This window comes from Nelusetta ayraudi, unplaced genomic scaffold (genome assembly GCF_046127955.1).
Source record: "Nelusetta ayraudi isolate G7.1 ecotype Tasmania unplaced genomic scaffold, CSIRO-AGI_Nayr_v1 ptg000102l, whole genome shotgun sequence".
NCBI lineage: Eukaryota > Metazoa > Chordata > Actinopteri > Tetraodontiformes > Monacanthidae > Nelusetta > Nelusetta ayraudi.
The window spans coordinates 458,609-482,500 of record NW_027466152.1 but is presented as its reverse complement, the minus strand read 5'-3'; the positions used below and the strand labels follow the sequence as shown (position 1 = coordinate 482,500).

General features: G+C 49.8%; 1 protein-coding gene across 1 annotated transcript in view; it reads right to left on the bottom strand.

Annotated features, from left to right (window-relative positions):
- hdac4 (histone deacetylase 4) overlaps window positions 1-23,892 on the bottom strand; it is a 90,327-nt gene that overhangs the window by 28,518 nt on the left and 37,917 nt on the right. The window contains exons 3-12 of the mRNA XM_076048461.1: window positions 14,293-14,490; window positions 14,014-14,159; window positions 13,297-13,447; window positions 11,155-11,275; window positions 10,782-10,900; window positions 5,441-5,569; window positions 4,908-5,014; window positions 4,594-4,707; window positions 3,713-3,929; window positions 3,184-3,410 (exon numbers count right to left, since the gene is read on the bottom strand). Of these exons, the coding sequence (XP_075904576.1) occupies window positions 3,184-3,410; window positions 3,713-3,929; window positions 4,594-4,707; window positions 4,908-5,014; window positions 5,441-5,569; window positions 10,782-10,900; window positions 11,155-11,275; window positions 13,297-13,447; window positions 14,014-14,159; window positions 14,293-14,490 (1,529 nt within the window). The remainder of the gene's footprint in view (window positions 1-3,183; window positions 3,411-3,712; window positions 3,930-4,593; window positions 4,708-4,907; window positions 5,015-5,440; window positions 5,570-10,781; window positions 10,901-11,154; window positions 11,276-13,296; window positions 13,448-14,013; window positions 14,160-14,292; window positions 14,491-23,892) is intronic.

The following is a 23,892-nucleotide window of genomic DNA, read 5'->3' as shown; positions in this document are numbered from 1 at the left end:
CCACTGCTCCTCCCTCCCTCCCTCACACCCCGCTCTTCCCCTCTCTCCCCCTCTGTCTCCTCTCTGTGTGTTTTTCTATTGTTGTTTTCATTTTTAAAAGAAGGAAAGAACTTGAGGACAGCAGAGCCTGTTGAATCAGCCGAGAGCTGATTGGAGGAGGAGGAGGAGGAGGGGGTGGAGGTGAGGGAGGAGGAGGAGGAGGTGAGGGAGGAGGTGGTAAGGAGCTCGTGTCTCTGCGAATGCTTGACACCAGTCGACTCTCGTCGCCGCCCTTGTTTCTCTGAGCAACGACGACGTGCACAGCAACATGCTGACTCAGAGGCGGTAACATAAAAAAAAAAAAAATCTTCATTTCCCCCCCCCTTTTTTTTTTTAAATTTCATTTCGTTGCCAAAGGGCTTCACTATTAATATCAAAACTTTGCTCTTTTTAGACCTGCAGACTTCAGTGAGTTTGACTTGGCAGGGTAGGGGTCACATGACTGGTGTTTTCCAACACTGCATATCCTGCAGTGATGGTGAATAAAAGCCGGCAGAGCAGCAATAGACTGTAAACAAGTGGAGAGCTGCTGTGACATCACAGCCCACCCTGCATGCTCACACTCTGTCTTTCAGCCTTTACAAAGTGGCAGAGGGTGCGTACACAGGATTATCTTCCACGCATCTGATTTTATGGAGAGGAAATGAACAACGTTTCCTTCAGGGAGACTTTTAGAAAAAGAGAAAGAAATCCCCCAAGAACAGACATAAAAAGAAGAAGAAAACAACAACAAAAAAAAACTCAACAGCCTCTCCTGCACGCGCTACGAAAGGACCCACTGCCATCTGGAGGACAAAACAATTTTTCTGCATTCTTGTGTGCCAAAACAAAAGAGCAGCCGGGGACACAAAATTTATGTATATTGCATCTTGGAGGAGGAGAGGGACTGCCACCATCAGCCGCCCGCAGGACAAACTGGATCATTGCAACAGTTGGAGGAGAAGACACACACACACACACACACACACACACACACACACACACACACACACACACACACACACACACACACACACACACACACAGACAAATGACTCGTTAGTTTGCTCCTGTATTCTTTTAGTGCACTGCGAGTCGGTGTGCACAATCTCCAGAGTCAAGTCTGGAAGCTGAAGTTCTCGTCTTCAGTTGTAGCTCATTAAAAAAAAAAAAACGCATCTCCCACAATGCACGTGGATTGGGTTTCCACAAGGGGAGAGTTTTTTGGTTTTTTTCTCCAACAAGTAGAGCAGAGAAAAACCCACAAATAATCCATCGAGATGAGAAACGTCGATGGCGGAAATCTAATGAAGGTTTTTGAATAAATGCACCAACTGGTGCTTGATGATGTCTTTGTTGGGGACGGGAACAGTTTGTCCTTTGGGCTTTTCCTGGAGCCCATGAATTGAAAAATTCAATCATTTAACAATGAGACATTTGTTTGAATTCTTATAATATGAATAATATGACTTTTAAATAGTCTTACAGTTGGAACCAGACCATAATGATGCTGTTGTGTCCTTCAGGGGAGGGGGGGAAACTTTCACCAACTTCTAATCTGATGCAAAAATTAAGCAAGGAATTATGCTAGAATTTCAAAAGAAATATTGGGAAAATCACATGCTGTTTGCAATAGTAACCACAGTAATAATAATAATAGTAGTAGTAATAATAACTTAAAAAGCGTCACTCCTGTGGTCAGTGTTGCTGTGCTGTTGTGATTTCTGGCCTCGCTGTCTCGTCACTGTGCTGCTGCTGTGAGGGAACTCTGGTCCGGTCACACTGAGCTGCTGCAAAGCACTTCCAAGGCCTCTGGCCTGGTTTGAGGACTTTTGATTTGAGACGGAGACACTCTGAGAGGTGAAGGATTGGGGTGGCGACGCAGCATTCATTGTGTTATTGATGTGCAAGTCTGCGTTTGTCATTTTGAAATGCATCAGGCACCTGCAATGAACAGCGGAAACTGCAACAGGTGCATGAATGCGAGTCTATCTGATGCACCTACTGTAACTTTGCTCTGGGTTTCTGCAGTTCCCTCTCAACATGATCAACAATCTGTGCCCTTTAACTGAATGGAGACGGACAACTTTGTCCAGAGACGGCAAGAGCCACACCCACTACCTGAGTCAGTGCAGGGCGGATGACAGCACATGACTCGATGAGGAAAAATCTTTAGGACGAAAATGAACGAATGAAATTAAAGCGACCGCCACGTCCGCAAGGATGTGAATGTCCACCTCCAACCCACCGTCCCCTGAGAGGGCGCTGGGCAGCAGCGGACCGTCCAGGCAGCCTGTTCACGCTCGCCAACAGAACAACAAGACGAGGCGACGAAGACGAGTCCTTCCAACACGAGCCGCCACCTCCAGCTTCACCAGCCGATCTACACACAATGCAAATCCCCCCGTCATCGCCGCCTCGCGCTCTCCTGAACACACACACACACACACACACACACACACACACACACACACACACTGAGCCACGCGCTGACTCACACTTCCTGCGCAACCGTATATGGAGAGCGCTTCCTCCTCAAGAGCGCAGTTACCACGGCGACGGGGGTTGGGGGGGGGGACGGGAATGAGCGGCTGCAGCGGATGCAGGCAGGACACGACTCCTCCAAGACGTGTTTCAGCGGCGGCTGATTCATTAGCATCTGGGACGCTAACCACGTTAGCATCGCCGAGAGAGAGCCGACGGATGCTCGCAAAATGCACGCATGAATGCAGAACGCATGCACGCACGCGCACACACACACACACACACACACACACACACACACACACACACACACACACACACACACACACACACACACACACACACACACACGCAGTGAGCAACTCTTGAGTGGAAACAAAGGGGCAAAGTAATGACGATGTGGAGCGCCTGCTTTCCTGCTGCCATCGCAATTGATAATTCGAACGAGTGGCGGTCGTGAGTGCAGCTCAAACAGACTGTACCAGAAAAGCGCTGGCTGCCCCAAAACCTTTAGGAAATGAGGTCCAGTCAGAGGAGGTAAACTCGGAGCACAGCAGCTGCCAGCTGATTGGCTGGGCTAAGTTTTTTTTTTTTTTTTTTTTTCTCGTTAGGATGTGCGATTAACAAGGATGGAAAACACTTCTGAGTTCTGCAGGTCAGAAATGAAAGATTCATTCTTACCTTGCTGATGATGTGCTGCTGCTGCTGCTGCTGCTGCTGGAACTGCTGCTTGTGCTTCTCCAGGAACTGCTGGTGCTGCTGCTGGACCACCAGCTGCTGCAGGGCCTGAGCCTGACTGCACTGCTGCTGGGGCAGCGGGGCCGACTGGGTCCTGCCCAGGGGACGGTGGCCCCGGGCCAGTTTGGAGACAGAGACGGGCGGGTGCAGCGGGAGGCCGCCCAGGCCGACTGCAGGGGGGAAGAGAGGGGAGGAAAGGAGTGAAGCCGGCATCCTGTACCACATCTTGGGAAAATAAGACAACAGTGAAAAAAAAAAAGCGGCCCTCTACAACCTCGAGGAAATGATGATGAAAGAAAACATCAAGACGTAGGTGGAAAAATAGCATTAACTTCAAAACACTGACAGATGTAAACAGCAGCTGCAGCACAATGAGGCTGATTCGTACTAACAGTTGGTGCATTCATCAGAAAAGTTGAGTTGGGTTGTGGTAGCGCTGGTGGTGGACTGACTGACTGACTGACTGACTGACCTATGGGGCTGTGGCCCTGCTCCACCATGTGCACCATGTGCTGCAGAAGAGGGCTGTGGCTTCCAGCCGAGCCTCCCGCTCCTCCCCCGGCAGCCCCCTCCCTCTCCAGGTAGGGCGGCAGGTGGTGGGCGGGCATGAAGGGGGGGCTCAGGGGGATCCCCTGCTGCAGCGCCGGCAGGCCCAGGCGGCTCTCGGCGTCCTGGCGCCCCGGCGCCATCTGCAGGAGAGGACGGTGAGGGTGGTCAGAGAGAGACGCTGTGTGTGGTCAGACGTAAACCTGGCCACACCCTCCATCCCATCACCCCCAGTTTACACCAGAAGCGTGCGCGGGGCGTGCGCGGAACCACTCCGTACCCTCCCACACCAAACGCATTTCCGAGCAGGTTCACAGGATTGCAACCAGCAGGTTTGCTGTGTATTTAAAGAAAACAACGGTGAAATAAAACTCTTTTGTCCGTCCCAACTGTGTCTCAAGTATGGCTGTGTGTAAAAAAAGAATGAAATAATAATATAGCAAACTGCTGGTATCATACAAAATGCAGGTATTTAAAGTATACCTGCATTTTGTTCATTATAGTTTCAGATTTAAAGTGAAGCGAGAAAATGTTATTTAAAAAAAAAACGGCCAGAGTGGCCTGGTTTCACGCTCCTGGGACGCTTCTGAACCGCGCCGGCGCCGTGCCGGCTGTGAACTTGCACACTGACTTTAACGGACACAATCTGCCGCGCAGCCGCGATCCTTTTGGTGCAAATTGGGGATTATTCACACACCCACACTCACACGACCGATGATACTGCCGAACGCACTCCAAATGTTTTTGTTATTGTCTCCGGTTATCTACTGTGTTATAATAAAATATCCTCTGAGGCAGTGAACTCACGGCGGCGGTGGGGCCGCTGGCCGGCAGCCCCAGGGTGATGTTGGGCAGAGAGGGAGACGTGTAGAGAGACAGCTGGCTGACTGAGCCGTCCCTCAGCCTGTGGAGCAGGGAGGCCTGGGAACACACACACACACACACACACACACACACACACACTTCAGTAAATGTTCACCAAAATAGAAAAAACAAAACGAGGGAGGGCGCCAACAACCTTGTGGAGTTCTCTCAGCCACATGTTTGTGTGTCATGCAGTCACACACACACACACACACACACACACACACACACACACACACACACACACGGTTGGTTACCTCTCCGGGGCTGCTGGAGATGGTGACCCCGTTCTCGCTGGGGATGTTACTGGAGCTGTTGTTGGGGGAACTGGGACCTGAGCCTGGTGCACTGTTGCATGCCGACTCTGCAGAGCACCACACATTGTTTGTTTGTTTGTTTGTTTGTTTGTTTGTTGTTGGTGCTCCTGTGTTTGTGTTTTTCTTGCCCCTGATGCGCTGCGACCTTGGCCACTTTAACTTTTCAGGGATGAAATGCGGCTGATGTTCGGCAATCTTGCTGTGTCGCAGCGCCTCGGTGGTGAAATTTACATTTGGTTTAATTAAAAAGGCCTGGGCCTTGGTTTGCCTTGAAGGGACGGCTTGGAAAAAAAAAAACTTTTTCTTTTTTTTTCTTCTTTTTTTTAAAAATGTTGGTACTGCGACAGCTCTTAGACAAAGAAACAGAGCAGCGGCTGACGTGACTTGGTGCTGAATGAGGCTGTTTTACTCTGTTACAACATATGATTCTATCTGTGTGTTTTTAAATGAGCACTGTGGCTCCTTGGGCTCACCGGCCACATCCAGCGAACGCTTCTTGGCAGAGGCGATGGGCAGGTCCTTCCGCCGGAGCAGCGGGCTGCTGCGGCGCTCCGTCACCTTCTGCTTTAGCCGGGAGCGAAGCTTGAGGTTGGGTTCGGAGGCTGGCGAGACACAGAGAGAGCAACAGGTTCACCTTAAAGTCAAAGTCTGGCCGAGAAGATCACAATCTTTTTATTTATCATTAAAACAGGTTCCAAACCACACAGGCGGAGCTCGAAGTACCATGCAAAATGTTTCAATTTCCAACCCAGTTCAGCCCCTTTAAGATCTGAAATATTTCAACCCTGTTTGATTGTTGTTTCGCTGTTGCGCTGCTCAACGGCTGGACTGCACGAGCCGAGTGGAGACTGTGCAGCAGGGTTAACGAGCTGGTCCCCTGCAGGTCACACCGTGCATGTTGGGTGACGGATTGGAGGTCGGAGGTCAGCCGTCATGGAAGAGCGCCGGCGGTGGTGGCACTTAATGAAGTGATGAAGCTACACTAACTAGCCGCTTGTTGTCTTGACATTTCCTCCTTTCAACTAACAAAAAAACCCCTGCTGGTGTCTGTCTGTCTGCTCGGCTGTGTGTGTGTGTGTGTGTGTGTGTGTGTGTGTGTGTGTGTGTGTGTGTGTGTGTGTGTGTGTGTGTGTGTAAAGGCCTCGACATTTCCGAGGATTTAACAAAAAAAAAAAAAAGCTGTCAGACAGGAAGGAAATGAGAGGGAAAAAAAAAACATTCAGCACATCCCAGGAATTGTGCAAAGGTCAGAGAAAAGATTTGACCTTCTGCGACCGGCGCTGCTCGGCTGCGACAGCTCTGGAAACGTTACTGTGGGCCGCCGAGCCTCCTGAGGCTCCTCCTGCAGCCTCCACCACCTCCAGCAGTCAGACTGATGCAGCCAAGAGGGAAACAAAACACGCGTCTGTCGCAGCACCAATCTGCACAAAGGTTCGCAAATTTCTGATGTCTGAGGCACTTTTTTCCACGTGCGCTTTTAAATTGAACGGGCGGCTCGCAGTCTGAGAAGTCACGAAAACTCAATTATTTAAAGAAAAAAAAAAACCTTCTAAGTGGAGGACACTCCTCACAACTGGTGCAGTTAAAAGGCTTTGAGTGGCCGGAGAATGAAATGGGCTGCATTAGCGGAGCTGCAGCAGGAGGCAGAGGGTCAGATCAGAAAGGAAATAATAAAGCAAAGGTTTCAATTTATTCTGCTACAAGGAGATGTTGAAGTGATTTGACCTTTTGACACCTTTGAAACAGCATTTGGGATTAAATCTTCCTAATCTAGATAAACATACAGTTTATCTTAGTTTCATATTCAACATGTAAATGTGGATACTGATGTTCAAACCAGTCTTATTTTTCCACAGTCGAGCATTTCTTGCTCTTGACTGCGGACAGGAAGTGGTGCAACATGAGGCCGAAATGCACGACAGTTAATGTGCAGTGCACGACGCCGCTCTTTAAAAGCGTCACAGGAAACATTTATCAGATGAACTGAGGCCACGGCGTCGACATTCCGGCGAGCGCCAGGAGAGCCGAGCGCTTGGCTTTTTCTCCTGGCTAACAAACGCAGGGATGACAGGAGGGGGAGGGGCTAGAGGACAGGAGGGAGGGGGGCGGGGCTAGACGACGGGAGGGGCGGGGAAGGCGAGGCGGCGGGGGGCGCTGGCCGGTGCTCCGCCGCGGGGGCGTCGGCCTCAGGACGCGGTGACTTTGAAGGGTGTTAATGCCGACTGGGCAGAAGAGGCCCGGCGTGCACACACACGTGCACGCTCGCACACACACACTGGCTGCAGAGGAGCCAGATTGGCTTTAGTGCTGAGGCTGGCGTTTGGCCTCACCTCACCCCGCCCTCCCCCCTCTTTCAGCTCCTCCTCCCTCTCTCCTCTTTGACACTGTCCATCCACTTCTCTCCCTTTCTCTCTCCCGTCTACAACTTCCCACTCTGCCTGCAGCCGCTCCTGCACTGGCATTCGTAAAAGAGTGTTTGTCACTTCCTGATCCTTCCTGCCAAAAGTCATCAGGCTCTATCTATCCATCTATCCATCCATTTATCCATCTATCCATCCATCTATGTATCCATCCATCTATCTATCCATCTATGTATCCATCCATCCATCCATCTATCCATCCATCTATGTATCCATCCATCCATCTATCCTCGATCCAGCCATCTATCTATCTTTCTATCTATCTGTTTATCTATCTATCTGTTTATCTATCCATCCATCTATCTATCCATCCATCCATCTATCCATGTATCCATCCATCTATCCTCGATCCAGCCATCTATCCTCGATCCATCCATCTATCCTCGATCCATCCATCTATCTATCTATCTATCCATCCATCCATCCATCCATCCATCCGTCTATCCATGTATCCATCCATCTATCCATCCATCTATCCTCGATCCATCCATCTATCTATCTATCTATCTATCCATCCATCCATCCATCCATCCATCCATCCGTCTATCCATGTATCCATCCATCTATCCATCCATCTATCCTCGATCCATCCATCTATCTATCTATCTATCTATCTATCTATCTATCTATCCATCCATCCATCCATCCATCCATCTATCCTCGATCCATCCATCTATCCACGATCCATCCATCTATCTATCTATCTATCTATCCATCCATCCATCCATCCATCCATCTATCCTCGATCCATCCATCCATCTATCCTCGATCCATCCATCTATCTATCTATCTATCTATCTATCCATCCATTCATCCATCCATCCATCCATCCATCTACCACTGGTTTGGACACAGGTGTTCAGCTGATCTACCTGCTGCAGAGAACATTCAGCTGAAGCTCCTCCTGAGAAGCAGAGACAGCAGAGGCTCAATCAGCTGATGGTTTCAAAGATTTTTTTCCAGCTTCAGGAAGACCATGCCGGGCGTCCTGATGTGAAATTTCCTTCCCTTTGTGCACTTCAACAACTCTTCTGCTGCTCATTTAAAAAAAAAAAAGAGAGAGAGAGAGAAAAAAAAAACAACCTTTTCCAACTTTGGAGCTACAACTTTGAAATAAAGTCCCGGTGCTGCAGCCCTGATGGCTCGTCAATAGCAGATTAAACGTCTGTGTGAAGTGGTGCTTAATGTTTCCACAGCGGGAGCACAGAGAGAGGGAAGACTGGTTCTTCGAAACATATCGACCGACGGTTTTGTTTTGAGCGACGGGAGTGGAGCTGGAGGAGGGAAGCCGAGCGCCGCTTCCCAGGAAGAGGGAGGAGGAAGATTCCGGGGAATCGATGCAGGAGCCTGCTCTTCCAGGAAACACAGATTGATGGAGCGTCGGGCAGAGCGGGCCGTCGGGGTGGAGCGAGGTGAGAGATTTATCCCCTCATTGGAAAAACAGCGGCGTTTTCATGAAGAATTACAAGCAGGAAGACGGAATATTTCTTGCTGTGTAACCAGATCGACGAGGCCGGAGGGCTGATCAGACCAGAGAGCAGTAAACAGGAAGCCGCGCAGGGCTCAAAATCAATTGGTCTGAGTCACGCGTGCGCAAAAAAAAACCCCCTTTTAACTGGCGACGTCGTTCAGATCAGGATTTTAAAAAGCGTTTTCAGTGTCAGCGGGCCGGACGGACGAGTCTGGGCCGAGAGCAGCCAAGCCAGAGGGGAACAGCAGGGAGGAAACAGATCTAATCCCGGCTGGCGGTGGAGAGGACAAAAAGAGAATCGCGAGAAGCCAATAATATTAATCTAATTAATATAATAATAGTAATAATAACAATAATTAAAAAACAAAAAACAAAAACAGTTCAATTCTTCTTTCTGTTGGGATTGTGGGAAATTCCAAAGCCGCTGCAGGAAGGAAGAGCGACAGTTTGACTCCTCGCAGGGTCTCAATGTACAGGACGCCGCCACATGCTTTTTCCGTGTGTGTGTGTGTGTGTGTGTGTGTGTGTATGTGTGTGGGTCGGTCAACATGACAAGTGTGTATCTGTGGTGATGAGTGCCAGAGAGACTTCCTGCCCTCTCCCCCCCTCCACTGTGTTCTCTGAGGCGCCTCCACAAAGCCTCTCACACTCGCAACAAAGCCGCTCTGTTTAGCCAAGCCCCGCCCCCTAACCCCCACCCGCCCCCAATCACCCCCCCCCACACACACACACACACATTTCCAATTTACACGCATCCAGAAGGAGAGAAAACAGAAAAGGGGTCAGCGTCGGCTTGGACGTCATGCGTGACGCGGCGCGATCGTCAGTCACTTCCTGTCCGTCCCCCTGTCCGTCTGTCCATCCGCCCAGCAGACCCAGAAGAATGTGTCTGTTGACACGCCGGTTCCTCCAGACTGGCACCACACGTCCACCTCTGGCCTCACACCACGCACTTCTTCTGGGCTGGAATGAAGACATGATGCTGCTGCTGCTGCTGCTGTTGCTGCTGCTGCTACTGCTGCTACTTCTGCTGCTGCTGTTACTGCTGCTGCTACTACTGCTGCTGCTACTGCTGCTGCTGCTGCTGCTGCTTCTGCTTCTGCTGTTGCTGCTGCTACTGTTACTGCTGCTGCTACTGCTGCTGCTACTGCTGCTGCTGCTGCTGCTGCTGCTTCTGCTTCTGCTGTTGCTGCTGCTTCTGCCGTTGCTGCTGCTGCTGCTGCTGCTGCTGCTGCTGCTGCTGCTTCTGCCGTTGCTGCTGCTGCTGCTGCTACTGCTGCTGCTTCTGCCGTTGCTGCTGCTGCTGCTGCTGCTGCTGCTGCTTCTGCCGTTGCTGCTGCTGCTGCTGCTACTGCTGCTGCTGCTGCTTCTGCTGTTGCTGCTGCTGCTGCCGCTGCCGCTGTTACTGCTGCTGCTGCTGTTGCACTCTGGTGCTCCAGAACAATAAATAAATACATTCCAAACTCCCAGCTGCCAGAGGGGGAACCTCCAGAGTCTGACCTCTTGTCTGACAGAATGACAGACATGGTTTTAACACGTTTGCGAGGCACTTCTCAGGATGCCTTCAGGTTTGCTTTTGTTTTTTTGAGCAGCTGAGTGACGGCCCGCGAAGCAGGCGATGCAGCTCCAATATTTCCTTTGATTGACTTCAGGACGGACCTGCACACTTCAGTCACTTCCTTCAATCATGCAGAAGTTCCACATGTTTATTGTCGCTTCCCTTTTTTGCAAACTTCTAGCAGAGCGACACAAAGGTCAAAGGTCAAAATCCTACTAATTGATGTAGTGTGTGAAAAGGTTCTCTGCATTCCAAGCTGAGGGATGTAACGTCAACCCAGCAGCTCCCAGTCTCAGGACCTCACTGGGACAATCCACCATCACGGCGCTCGCCCGGACACACGGTGGCGGGGTCGTAGGTCGTACCTGTTTTGCGCAGTGGGAAGTCGTCCTTGGAGTCGTAGGTGCCCAGCATGGGGTGAGTGTACGCTGACAGAGCCGTCTGAGGAGGAGAACTCTGGTCCAGGGAGCTGTGCTGAGTTTTCCTACGAGGAAGACAGCAGAAACAAACACGTAAGAAGCTGTTTTTTCTCTCATTTTTACAGAAATGTGTCCTGAATTTTAGAAAATGCATTTTTTCTCTTACCACCCCCCCCCCCCTCCATGTGAAAAAAGCCATACACACAATTTTAATCTGCTCAAACAATCATTATTGCCTGCAAAATAATACACACAATCATGCACACACTTCACATTTCACAGAGGGCGGAGCAACCCGGCAGTGGGCGGAGCCACTCACCCATACCAGTAGCGCGGGTCGCCGGGCAGACAGTGGTTGAGGTTTCGCTGAGCCAGAGCTTTCTTCTTGTTCAGCACAAACTCCTGTAGTCGCATCTTCACCTCGGTGCTGGCGACAGCACCTGGAGGGTGGGTGGACACACACACACACACACACACACACACACACAAACAAAAAAATGTATTTACTTATTTATATTTTCATCCATTCATCCATTCATCCATCCATCCATCCATCCATCCAACAGACGGACTGTTGACAGAGCCAAGCACGACCCAGCAGCAATCTGACATCATGCTTGTGCTGGAATTCCCGGGAGAGAGCGGCATCGTGCCGTACATCAGGAGGTGTTCTCCGCTCCTGGTCTCTGCTCAATTACCAATCTAATCCTGCAGCTACAAACAGCCGCCCAGGGAGGAAGAGGAGGCGGAGGAGGAGGAGGAGGAGGAGGAGTAGAGGCGGAGGGAGAGGAGAGAATGAAAGACTAAGAATAACAGGAGGCGTGAGGGCAGGGCGAGGGGGAGCCATGAAGAATCCGAGGAGGAGAAAATAAAAGATGCTCGCGTGAAACGATAAAAAAAAAAAATAGAAAAGCGCAGCACAGTTGTGCTTTTCTCAGCGTGGCCGTGCGAAGGACCGTGGAGGACGAAGCCGGAGCCGCGGTTCCCATTGCAGTCTTTGCTAATCAATATTTTAGCAGTATTTAAGGAAATTTCAATTAAGTATCTGTGCCTGTTTCCACTGAAAGGGCGTTCCAGGCACCAGCTTGACAGTTCTGGTGAAATCTCATCTCGCCAGAACCTCCGCTGGAACAGAGACGGACGCTCCAAAACCTGCTGAGTGTTGGTGCACTTCTCAGTACTGCAGCGGTCGCCTCGACAATACTGAGAAAAAGATGAACGGATGAGAGTTCATCTGCAAAGTCTGTGGGTTTCTTGAAGATCACAGTGGCCATGTGACTGCATATGATGAGTCCTGTGTCGGGTAAATGCGAAAAAAAAAAAGTGAATCTGTTGCACTTTTGCAATATATTTCTCAATGGAAACGTCGGTAAAACCTCCTCTTCATGAGAGTGTCAAAACTTTTTTATCAACGTTTGAGTTTTTTTTTTCAAATTCAGGTGTTTTCATTGCACAATTTAGGTTTTTGTGCATTTCCAAGGCCGATGGAACCCCAGACAACGAGCTGACGTGCGCTCGATGTGGAGGCGCTGACGTCCTAGTGTACAGTGTCTGCTCCCAGCGTAGTCTCTGCTCCCAGTGTACAGAGTCTGCTCCCAGTGTACAGTATCTGAGCAGTATCGGCTCCTCCTGCAGCAAACTGGGCCTTTACGAGAGCGGCTTTTGTTGAATTTCACTGCAGCACCTAACAAAAGCTCCCTCTGTTTACAACCCGGGGCTTTTTCCACGGACGTCAGTCGGACCGCGGGCTCGCTCACTCGCTCGCTCGCTCACTCTGCCCGCCGTCTGCAGAGCGGCTGAGGAGGAGGTCTCCGGCTCCGTGTGCGGCGGCTCCAGCAGTTAAACTACCGTCAGACGGTTTGTGTGTTGACCACCCGGCCAGTAAACCAGGCACTTCAATGCCTTTTACTGCCATGGAAAAGGAGAGCGCGTGGCTCTTTTAGGACGCACCATCCCGGCCGCACGCAGGCTGTGTGTTGGCTTTTGCATCAGCAGCGACTCCAGAGCTGCAGCGTCGTGAGGATAATATAAAAGGTTCCAGGAGCGAGAATGTGCTGAGAAACACACTCACATTTACAGTCAACTGGCAAAGGACGATGAAGACGCTTCAATTTAAAGCTACATGTGTTCATGCAGTCTTCTGGAAAGAGTGGAACATTTACACGCATTCATTCTAGAGGTCAACAAGCGGCTCTTTTTTTTACAAAAAAAGAAAAAATCTCTCGGCTCATCCGCTCTGCCGGATTCTCTTGTTCCCTGCGGAACGAGTGCGAGGTCGAGCTGTTCTCACTGCCAGGCCATAAGCACAGGTGCTGCCACGGGAAAGTTGTGGGAATATTAACCCCAACCCTATTAGGGGAAAAGACTCTCTGACAGCTGCTGTGCCAAAAGAAATCCTATGGAGCTTCAACAAACGCCGGCTGTGTTCAGGAAGACGGCCGCGCCCTGATTGGCTACTCACTCTCTTGTCCTCGCTCCTTGTTCTTGAGCTGCTGGATCTTCAGCTCCCGCTGCTGCATCTCCAGCTCCTGCTCGTGACGCTGCTGCTCCATCTTCCTCTGGTGCTCCAGGAGCTCCTGTTGGTGTTTGAGCGCCAGCAGGTCCTGCTGGTGCTGGTGAGGGAGAGGGCGAGAGAGAGCGAGAGCGAGAGCGAAAGAGAGAGAGAGTAGAGAGAGAGAGAGAAAGAAGGTGTGAGAAACGGCTCCTCTTCTTCATCTGCCTCCATCTGACCCTCCAGTCCTCTGCTTCCTCTTTCACTCACACCAACTAACTTCTCCTCTCTGCTCTTCCTGCCTTCCACCGCCAACCTCAGCGTCTGTCTTCTTCTGGCCTCCCTGCTTTCATCGCCTCAGCATCGGACTCCCGACTCGCTGAAGCTCAACATTTGTAACCTGGGCAGCCTGCAGCTCTGCCTCCTGCTGTCTCTGAACCAGACTAAACCTTTTCTCTCATTCCTGCTGATACTCGATTCTCTTTTTTGGTGACAAATGCACGAACGACGCCAGCCTTCTCACAGACAATGGACTCGGTAAAAAAAAAGAGTCCAAATGGAGCTATGAGAGTCACGATTCAAGAACTTTATTTGTCACATGCTCATGCTGGATTTACAAGCATCAAGATTAATTTAAACCACCATTAAAACCAATGCGTGTACATGCAATGCTGTGTCAAGTCTCACCTTGATGTGCTCCTGCAGCTGGACTTCATGCTGCCGTGACAGCTGCTCGTGCTGCCTCTGGAACTCGGCGATCAGCAGCTGCCTCTGGAGCTGCTGCTTGTGCTTGAGAGCCACCAGCTCCTGCTGCAGCTGCTGCTCCGGGCGGCCTGCTGGAAAAAAGTTTTTTGTGACTTCCTGAAGAGCGAGCGCTCTAAATACAAAAATGAAAAAAACGAAAAAAAAACAAAACAAAAACCCAGATGAGACGTTTTTTCCCCGCCGAGAGCGCCGCACGCTTACCGATGACGGAGCCGCGGGTGGGCTCGGTGGGGGCTGCGGAGGCGGGCGCCGCAGGGTGGGGCTGGGAGACCAGTCCGAAGGGCGGCTGGAGGTGGTGGTGGTGGTGGTGGTGGTGGTCCACAACGCGCAGGTCCATGGGGAGGATGGCTGTGGCTGCAGTGGGCACCTGCATGGGCAGCGCTGCCGTGCTCACGTCCACTGCGTGAGGAGGGAGAGGAGGTGACATGGTCACACACACGCACACACACACACACACATCAAGACCTTTTGGCCTCGATATTTGTGGCGTTCCAAAATTTGCAGGAAGAAAATGACATTTCAGTGCCAGGAGCAGCAACACAGCCTCGTCTTCTTGAAAAAAAGAAGAAGAAGAGAGAAAGATAAGAGTTGGAAGAAGAAACTAAAATTCCTGTAACTTCCTTCTTGGAAGATCTGTTTATAGAAGCGATTACATCATTAATTTGCGAACCAAAGAGTTCAATATGTTTTTTGTTGCCAGCAGCCAAAGCACCTCTGCTCCAAAGTAAGACACGTGGACACTGGTTACATCAGCCGTGTGGACGACCCAGTCGGCCGTGTCTGCTGCACGCTGGACTCAGATCAGCAGCTTCAAGCTGATGGATAACCACTGACTCCAGCCTGTTCTGGCTAAGATACTGTACATATGTATTAGTACAGATTATATACATTAGTACAAATTTGTATGTGCAGAGAATATACACACAATTTGCACCAGACTTCACCAATTCAAACGTGCAGATGAAACACGGAGTGGAAGGGTCGAAACACGACAACAGAGAGCAACAACACGGGTTTCTGCAGCGAGGATTTGCAGACACGCCCCCTCAAATCTTATTTCGCCCGGTGGCCACCGACTGCATAAACCAGCGTTTGGCATGTTTCACATTCGGGCTTAACAGTGTCTGATTCCTGTTAGGAGCGTGCGGGACGGTGAGAAACAGGCCAAGCAGGGGCGAACAAGGCTGACCTCTGACCTCAGACCCTTGTGCTGTATGAGTAAAATTGTGATACAGACAAAAAAAAATAGAATTTGCATTGACAGATCAAATGAAATCTGCTGAGGCTTTCAACCCAACAGCCAAAGACTCAACATTTGTTTGCTTGCAGCCATAAAACACCTGAAAAAACAGCCAACATCTACACACCACTTTCTTCTGATTAGCGACTTCATTGTCAACTTTTAAAGTTGTATGAGAAGCCTTAAAAGCAAACCAGCCAGACTTCAAAGAAAACGCAAAAATAATATTAGCAACAATCTTGCGAAAGATAAGCCAGGTCTGGCTGCTCAACACGATGTTGGCGGTTCGACGTTTATTCAAATTTGGAGCCGACTCGGGAAATAATATTACAGCACCAGCTCTTCTGCTGAATGCATTAATGCAATAAGATTATTTCCCAGAAACCAGCAAACAACACGAGAGCTCACACACACACACACACACACACACACACACACACACACACATACATACACACACACACACACATGCATGCAGGGAGTGGCACAAGCTCACAACACAAGGCAACACACACCGGGGCAGGCTGCAACTGTTCACAACGCCGCTGACAACACACTGTTTATTGTAATTGTATTAAGATTCACATTCTGCCAATTTCAGAGTGACAACAAACCAGTGTGAGTTGCAGCTGCTGACAGTTTGTACAAATTCTCCAAGTCGTCCTGCGAGAGAAAAAAGAAAATCTTCTAAACCGGACACCCAGACTGAGCAGTGGAGGCCCCATGGCTGGAAAGTGGGAAAGTGGAGTCTCTGCCGATCAATAAGTTCTCTGAGGGAGACGCTGGCCGAGCCCTCGGCTCCTCTTCCGCATCCTTAAACAAAAAATGAAAAAAATAAATAAAGAAGAAGCCAAGGAGAGCATCTCCTGCTGCCTATGGTGGAGGTCCTGGCTCTGGTCCACTGACCAATGAGGGAGGCCATGGAGTTGCAGTGAGTGGCTGAGGGAGCCAATGAAATCTTTGGTACTGGGCAGGTTTTCAGAGCAGGAAGAAACTTAACACCACCCATCGGGACCAGTGGAGGGGGGAGGGGAGAGGGGGAGAAAGGGTGTGGCCCAGTCAGACATGCTGGTGCTTCACTGCTGTGTGTGTGGGTATTGTATCACTGTGCATGTAAGGACTCGTTGGAGGGCATTTGAAACAACTGGACAGTGGAAATGAGTTTTTTTCTTTGGCAGATCTTGAAATTTGAATCCAATAGAACTTTTTTTGCGAGCGGGGTCAAGCTGTCTGACGTCCCCCAGGAGATTCTTTTAATCTCCCTTTATTAAATACAGCGTGGTGTAATTTCATGTGCAGGAAATGAAAGGAATTTTCCGTGTTTGTAGTATGGCAACGGACAAATGCCATAAAAGTGGGTCAGCAGTGCGTCTACACGGTGTGTGTGTGTGTGTGTGTGTGTACACACAGAAGGCGATTACAGCACAAACGTGCAGAAACTTTGGGGCTGAAACTTGTTTCCATCAGCCGGAGCTTCAAGGAGCTTCGCTTTGGAAAGTTTCTGCTTTTTGCAAACTGCAGCCAGACGGCAGTAAAACACACACACAAAGATGTGATGTGCTGGTGGCATTGACTGCGACAGTGCCACAACAACAAAACCCACAAACAACTAGACAAAGGCACAACTTTAGACCAATCAAACACATTTCATTAAAAAAGCTGCAAATGAATCACAGAAAAAGCAGCAACAGCTGGTTTTGTGCATTTACAAGACAAACATCTAGCCATGACCTGCAAGCAGTCAGGTGTGTGAGTGTGTGTGTGTGTGTGTGTGTGTGTGTGTGTGTGTGTGTATGTGTGTGTGTGCGTGTGTGAGACGAAGTGACTCTGACTCGGGCCCTCTGACCCAGCGGCTGCTTTGTTTTCTCTTCCATTGGGTCGGCAGGGAGCTGGAAAGCGCCGCTGTTTGTCCTTCTCACTCCCAACAATCGCTGCCAATCAAGAGCGCTGCCCCAAACAAAGCACCCCACTTTCGCCGTACAAGCATGCACTGACACACACACACACACAAACACACACACACACACACGTCTGTAAACAGTTTGCATCCAGTAATAGGCAGTAAACAGCAGGGTCATGCACACAAAACCCCCGTGTTGGGTCAGTGCACTCCAAACACAGCGCCACCCTTCACCTGGCCGGCCAATGGGAAGCTCCGCTGCGCCGGCGCTATTTTGGTAGCGAGCGCTAAACGACCATGAACAATCACCTTAATTAACATCTTTTCTGCCGTGTATTTTCCCATACAGTCTTTTCCCCTTCGCGCTCGGCTCCGTGCGTGTCAGCGGAGCGCTCGCTCTCCACGCCAACAACAATTGCCTGACTCAGTAAATGTACAACAGGCTTCACAAAGGCTTGTTTGTTTTGCCAATTGCGACCCCCCACTACCCCAACACACACACACACACACACACACACACACACACACACACACACACAAAACCAACAACTTTGCACCAAAAATACACACGTTTACTGCGGCTCCTCTAATGAACTGCAACTCATTTGTGATCTGCGCAGGATTTGTTGCTTTGTTGTTGCAATGACAGGCATACTTGGAACCGATCCGCAAAAACAAACAAACAAACAAACAACTTATAATACACAACCTGCAAGAAGGGAGGCCGGCTAATGCAAACAAAAGCGACTGGGGCGTCAATTAAAACCTACTGAAAGACAAAGAAAACAATAAAAACTCTCTGGTTCTACCTTCTCTCTAACGGTCCTGATAAGAACTCAAACTCATGGAACCTGGATATGATATGAATCACCATCATGTTTGAAACAATCCAGCTACTTGACCTTTGACCCTTCGATTCGTGTTCCATAAGGCGCAGAAAAACAGTTTGGACATGATGCAAACAGGAAGGAGCTCATCGCAGGTGGTGATTGTGGAGCGACACACACACACACACACACACACACACAAAACAAAAAAAAAAGTCATCTTTTCATTTTTTTCCCACTTTTCACAGGTGTGATCTTAGAGACACACAGTCTCACTGATGAAGTGATTTCGACTCGTTTCTATCAAAGCCGACTGCGGCAACGTCAACATTTATACTTTGCTGCACTTTGGCAGTCAGACTGACGCAGGATGAGCCGGCAGCCTGTGAGGAAACAGATGTCACATCCCACCAGCACTTCCTGGTTTGGGCCAACATGGTCAGATAGGATCACATTGCCGGCGCTGCCGCCGCCGCCACCACCGCTGCTGCTGCTGCATGTGCGAACTGCATGACGCCGGCTCTGAGAGTGACAGGAACCAGGAGCCTGTTTACACCAAACAGCTCGGTGAGTTGACACGCAAGCTCCCAGCTGGCCATCCGAAGCGAGAGAGGAGAGCGGAGAGCACCCATGTGCACATGCACGTGCGCTTACAGTGTGTCTCAATATTCATGAGAAAAAAAACCAAATGACTGCAAAGGAAGTTCTCTTCAAAACCAATGAGACAAAATAGGTTCCAACATCTGACAGCAATCAACATTTACATTTGCATTTAAAAGAAGGGAGGTGTATTTTCAGTGGCTGCATCATCATCATCACCATCATCACCATCGTCCCCGTTGAACCAGGAACAGTAATCAACTGTGATGATGATGATGATATGATGGAGCTCCAGACTGGATCTGCAGCCGTTGCACGAACAAAATCACACTCTGTTGCTTCTGCTTTTTCCTGTGTGTTTTGTTTTTTGTTTTTTTAATTTTTACTCTGGAAAACCAATATTTGCTTAGCTGGCTGAGCTGCAGCTACCGCTGAGCCACAGCCTGAGCAGCCGCCACAGGCACCGCCGGCTGCTTCACTGGGAGCTTCATCACCTCCCGTCCACAGTAAAGCCCCCAAAATCCCCATCATGGTGATGATGAGGATGACGATGATGATGATCGAGAGTGAGACCTCTGACTTTGTTTTTGTGTGTGTGTGTGTGTGTGTGTGTGTGTGTGTGTGTGTGTGTGTGTGTGTGTGTGTGTGTGTGCTCTGATAGAACGCTGAGGAGATGAGAGGTTTTCCCATCACAGGCACGACAACGTAAACTCTGGCTGAACCCTCCGAAAACTGACACCAGCCCCACCAGGCTGGTGGAACACCCGGCCTTCTGCCTCCTCTTCCCTGTCCTCCCTCCCTCCCTTCATCCATCCATCCATCCCTCAGTCCCTCCCTCCCTCCATCCATCCATCCACCCATCCCTCTGTGGCCCTCTGTCCCTGCACTCCTCCTGGATCCCATGGATCAGACACACACACACACACACACACACACACACACACAGAGAGAGAGAGACAGAGAGAGAGAGAGAGAGAGAGAGAGAGAGCGAGGAGTTATTTATAGTGCAGGGTTCCCGAGGGAGCGTCCGCGCACTCAGACGTAACCTCATGCATGTTTTAATCCCTCTCACTCTGACAGGAGTGCAGCCTCATTATCGATGCAGGGGAGGAGGAGAAGGAGAAGAAAGAGGAGGAGGAGAAGAAGAAGGAGGAGACAAACAAAAACAAGGAAGCCGAGGTGTGACGCTGTTTTTAAGAATGAATTGTGACTAATGCATGTACACACTCACTCACACACGCACACCTACACACACACACACACACACACACACACACACACACACATACGCCAGGTGCCGGCAAACGCCCTGGCGACTGTGGGGATGGCGGCCAGCGGTTGGCTGGAGAGGAGGAGCAGGGGCGGGGCTAAAGAACGATGAAAGAACCAATGACGGTGCAGGCGACTGATTCAACACCACACGGCCTGCATGTGCACGCAGGTGTCGCTTGGCTTAACCAAGCACTTCCTCGTCTCACATTCAACGGCTGACTTGGGTTTGAGGAAATGCAGAAACAAGAAAGACAGTGATGATGGAAGGAGTCTAATGTGGCGGCGGAGAAACAACATAACAACGGTAATAACAATAATATTAACAACGATAACGATAATAACACCCAGCGAGTGAGAGCGATGAAGCGGCGAGACGGAGGGACGCAGCCAGAGAGCCACATGGTCACACTGTGTGCACACTGGCCGCCGACCAACAACACAAACACAAGACCTAATTAGCAGCAACCTGCACAAGCAGTGACAGAATGAATGAGGAGGAAAAATACATGAAAAATAAATCAAAAATCCACTCCAGTCTTGATTTCGAAATCCATTCCTAAGACGTGAGAAAATCATTTATGGCTTCTTCTTTCTTTTTTCTCTCTCTCTCTCTCCCTCTCTCTCTTTCTCTTCTCTCTCTCCGTCTCTCTCTCTCTCTCTCTCTCTCCCTCTTTCTCTTCTCTCTCTCTCTCTCTCTCTCTCTCTCTCTCCATTTACGAAAGCCGCTGAACATTCAAGGACTCGAGCTGCACAATCCACTCAGAGCATCTCATTTGATGCAAGAACGCAAACATTTATACATCCTCCGCACACGCCAGGCATAAACACAACCACGCACACACACACACACACACACACACACACACAGCTACACTCTCACACGCACACACACACACAATGGGCTGTGAGAGGGAACAGACGCAGCCAGTGCCATCTGCTCCATTCAGTTAAAGGCTGCTGAGCAGGAGTCTCCATACATCAGTGCCACTTGATAAACACTGAAACTCCTCCAGCACACACACACACACACACACACACACACACACACACACACAGACACTTTCACAGAAACATACCCACAGGCCAGCTTACAGGCCAACAACGATCTTATATAAACACATGCCCGGAGAGATCACACACACACACACACACACACACACAGACACAGACACACACACACACACACACACACACACACACACACACACACACACACACACACACACACTCACCAGCTGAGCGCTGCACAACTGTGCACAGTTTATTAACACATGCGGCGCACAGTCAGTGAACTTGTCAGGAAAACACTCGACAATAAAGAAAAACCTCGCTGACGCTGCACAACAACACACAACAACAACACACCACAACAACAACAAGAGCTCCTACACATCAGCGGCACTCTGCTCCGGACTCGTTGTGCTCCTCTGTGTGTGTGTGTGTGTGTGTGTGTGTGTGTGTGTGTGTTGTACAGTACAGTACAGTACAGTACAGTATAAGGTTGTACATCTAAAGGAAGACAACAAGTGGAGGCAGAACTACTGAGAGACGACGGCAGACCAACCTGGATCCTCTGGTCAGACTTCACTCCAGTCTCACTCCAGACTTCACTCCCTCTCCTCCGCCACTCACATTCACTCTCCGTCTCTCACTCTGCTGCTCCTCGCTCCGTTTGAGCTCCACTCTGCCCTCCGGCTGCCACTCTCTCACTCCCTCTATCTCACTCCCACTCTCTCTCTCTCCCTCTCTCTCTCTCTGCTCCTCAGGTCCCCTCCCACTTTCTCTCTCTCACACACACTAATTCTCTCTCTCTCTGACATCACAGGGCAGTCTCTGGCATGTTGAGCATTTTATGGAAGCCTCTCTCTCTTTTCTTTTTTCCCTCTCTTCTTCCTGCTGACACACACACACACACGCACACACACACACACACACACACACACACACACACACACACACACAGAGCGGCTCGGCCGGGGCGTCACATTGTGATCACATTTGACTAAACAGGCTGTGTGCTTTTTAATGAAGCGTCTCCACAGAGCTCTACAGCTACTTCCTGTTGCTTGGATCAAACACACAGACACACACACACACACACACAGACACACACAAACCCCACCAGCCGTCAGAACACAAAACCTCCTACACACCAGCAGAACAACACAACACAACACATGGATCTTCTTCATTTGTCTCGATGATAATGGTGGGTGTTAAACTGAAACACACAAACACACACACAGGCAAGTCGGAGACATCTGTTTTTGTGTACCAACGCTGCCTACAGTGTGATGCATCCTCGACAAACCCAGAGATTGGAGTCGTGGGACTTGAGTCGAGTTTCTTTCGGGCAGTTTCCTCTTTTTATAATGATTTTTCTTTTTAAGAGTCTCAGGAAATTACGAGGCGCTGCGGTTAGCGGTCTGACGCCTCCACTGCCACCCAGGGTGTTTCTGTGAGTGTGTGTGTGAGTGTGTGCGCATGGAGTTTTGCATGTCCTCAGGCTCCTCCCATAGTCCAAAGATGTGATGCATGTGAGGCCCACCAGTAACTGCAAAGTGTCCGTGCAAAGTGTGAGTGAGAGTTTGACTCAGTGTGGCCCTGCCATGAACTGGTGACTCGTCCCGAAAAACAACAACAGCAGAAAGAAGACGACAGCAGGAGGTGCAGACGGCCTGGAAGCGCCTACAGCTGAGAGCTAATAAATCCAATTACAACCTTGACTTTTCTTTTCTACAATAAACACAACAATCACAAAAAACTGAAGAAAAAAAAAGTTGGTAGACTCGTGTGACAGTCTTTGGGCCAATTCCAATTCCTCCCTTAACCCTCAATCTCAACCCTCAAAAATGCGCGCTCCCGCGAGGTGCAAGTGCTGTCCCGATTCTCAGAATGTCAAGTTGAGGGAGGAGTTTAAGGGCTGTATCGCCCTCAATATTGAGATTCTCCAGCACAACCCTTGGCAGTAAGGGCTACCCAGAAGGCATTGCGCCCATAGGGCCCATAGGGCCAATTCCAATTCCTCCCTTAACCCTCAATATTTGGCCCTCAATCTTGGCCCTCAAAAATAAATGTAAGGGCTTAGAAATGGGACACCCCTGAAGTGCAGTTACGTCTTCAGACTGTGGGCGGCGGCCTTACGCCAAAGCTACGTCCAGTCTGTCAAGAAGACGACGACGAAGAAGAAGGAGAAAAAGAAAAAGACGGCGAAAAAGGAAGAAGTCCTGCGTCGCTACACAACGAACTACACAAGTAACGTGAAGCCGGGACCGCCGGTCCGGTTGTCAAACCTCGTGAAGTAAAAAAAAAAATTGTTACGCAACAACAATGTCAATAATCCATAAAAAAGTCTTAAACTAAGACAATAAAATGGTTTGGTAATATTTATATCTTTATTAACTAAGAAAATACTTCCATTTGTAGCTCGCTTTGACATCGCCATCTTTTTCGAGGATGTCTTGGCGAAAATACGCAATGCCTTGGCGATACAGCCCTTAAACTCCTCCCTCAACTTGACCTTCTGAGAATCGGGACAGCACTTGCACCTTGCGGGAGCGTGCATTTTTGAGATTGAGGGTTGAGATTGAGGGTTAAGGGAGGAATTGGAATTCACCCTTTGACTGCGGACACACGCACACGTAAGACACAGTCAGCGGGTGCTATTTCTGAATTTCGCCACAAAATCCAGGAAGCCGCTTTGGTTTTGTTTGATCAGACAACACGCCCACACACCTGGCCGGGCCGCCTTATCAGCTGGTCGGCCGCCGCCGCCGCTTACGTCAAGAGCCCAACAAAGCCCAGCGCAGCCGTGACACTGATAAGAACAAAATGCCAATGATCGTGCATTCACGCACACACACGCACGCACGCACGCACGCTGGCCATTGGCAGCGATCAGGTTCTAAAACTGCAGCAGATTAGTCAGTTTAAAAGAGAAAGAGAACAAAAAAGAGAGAAAA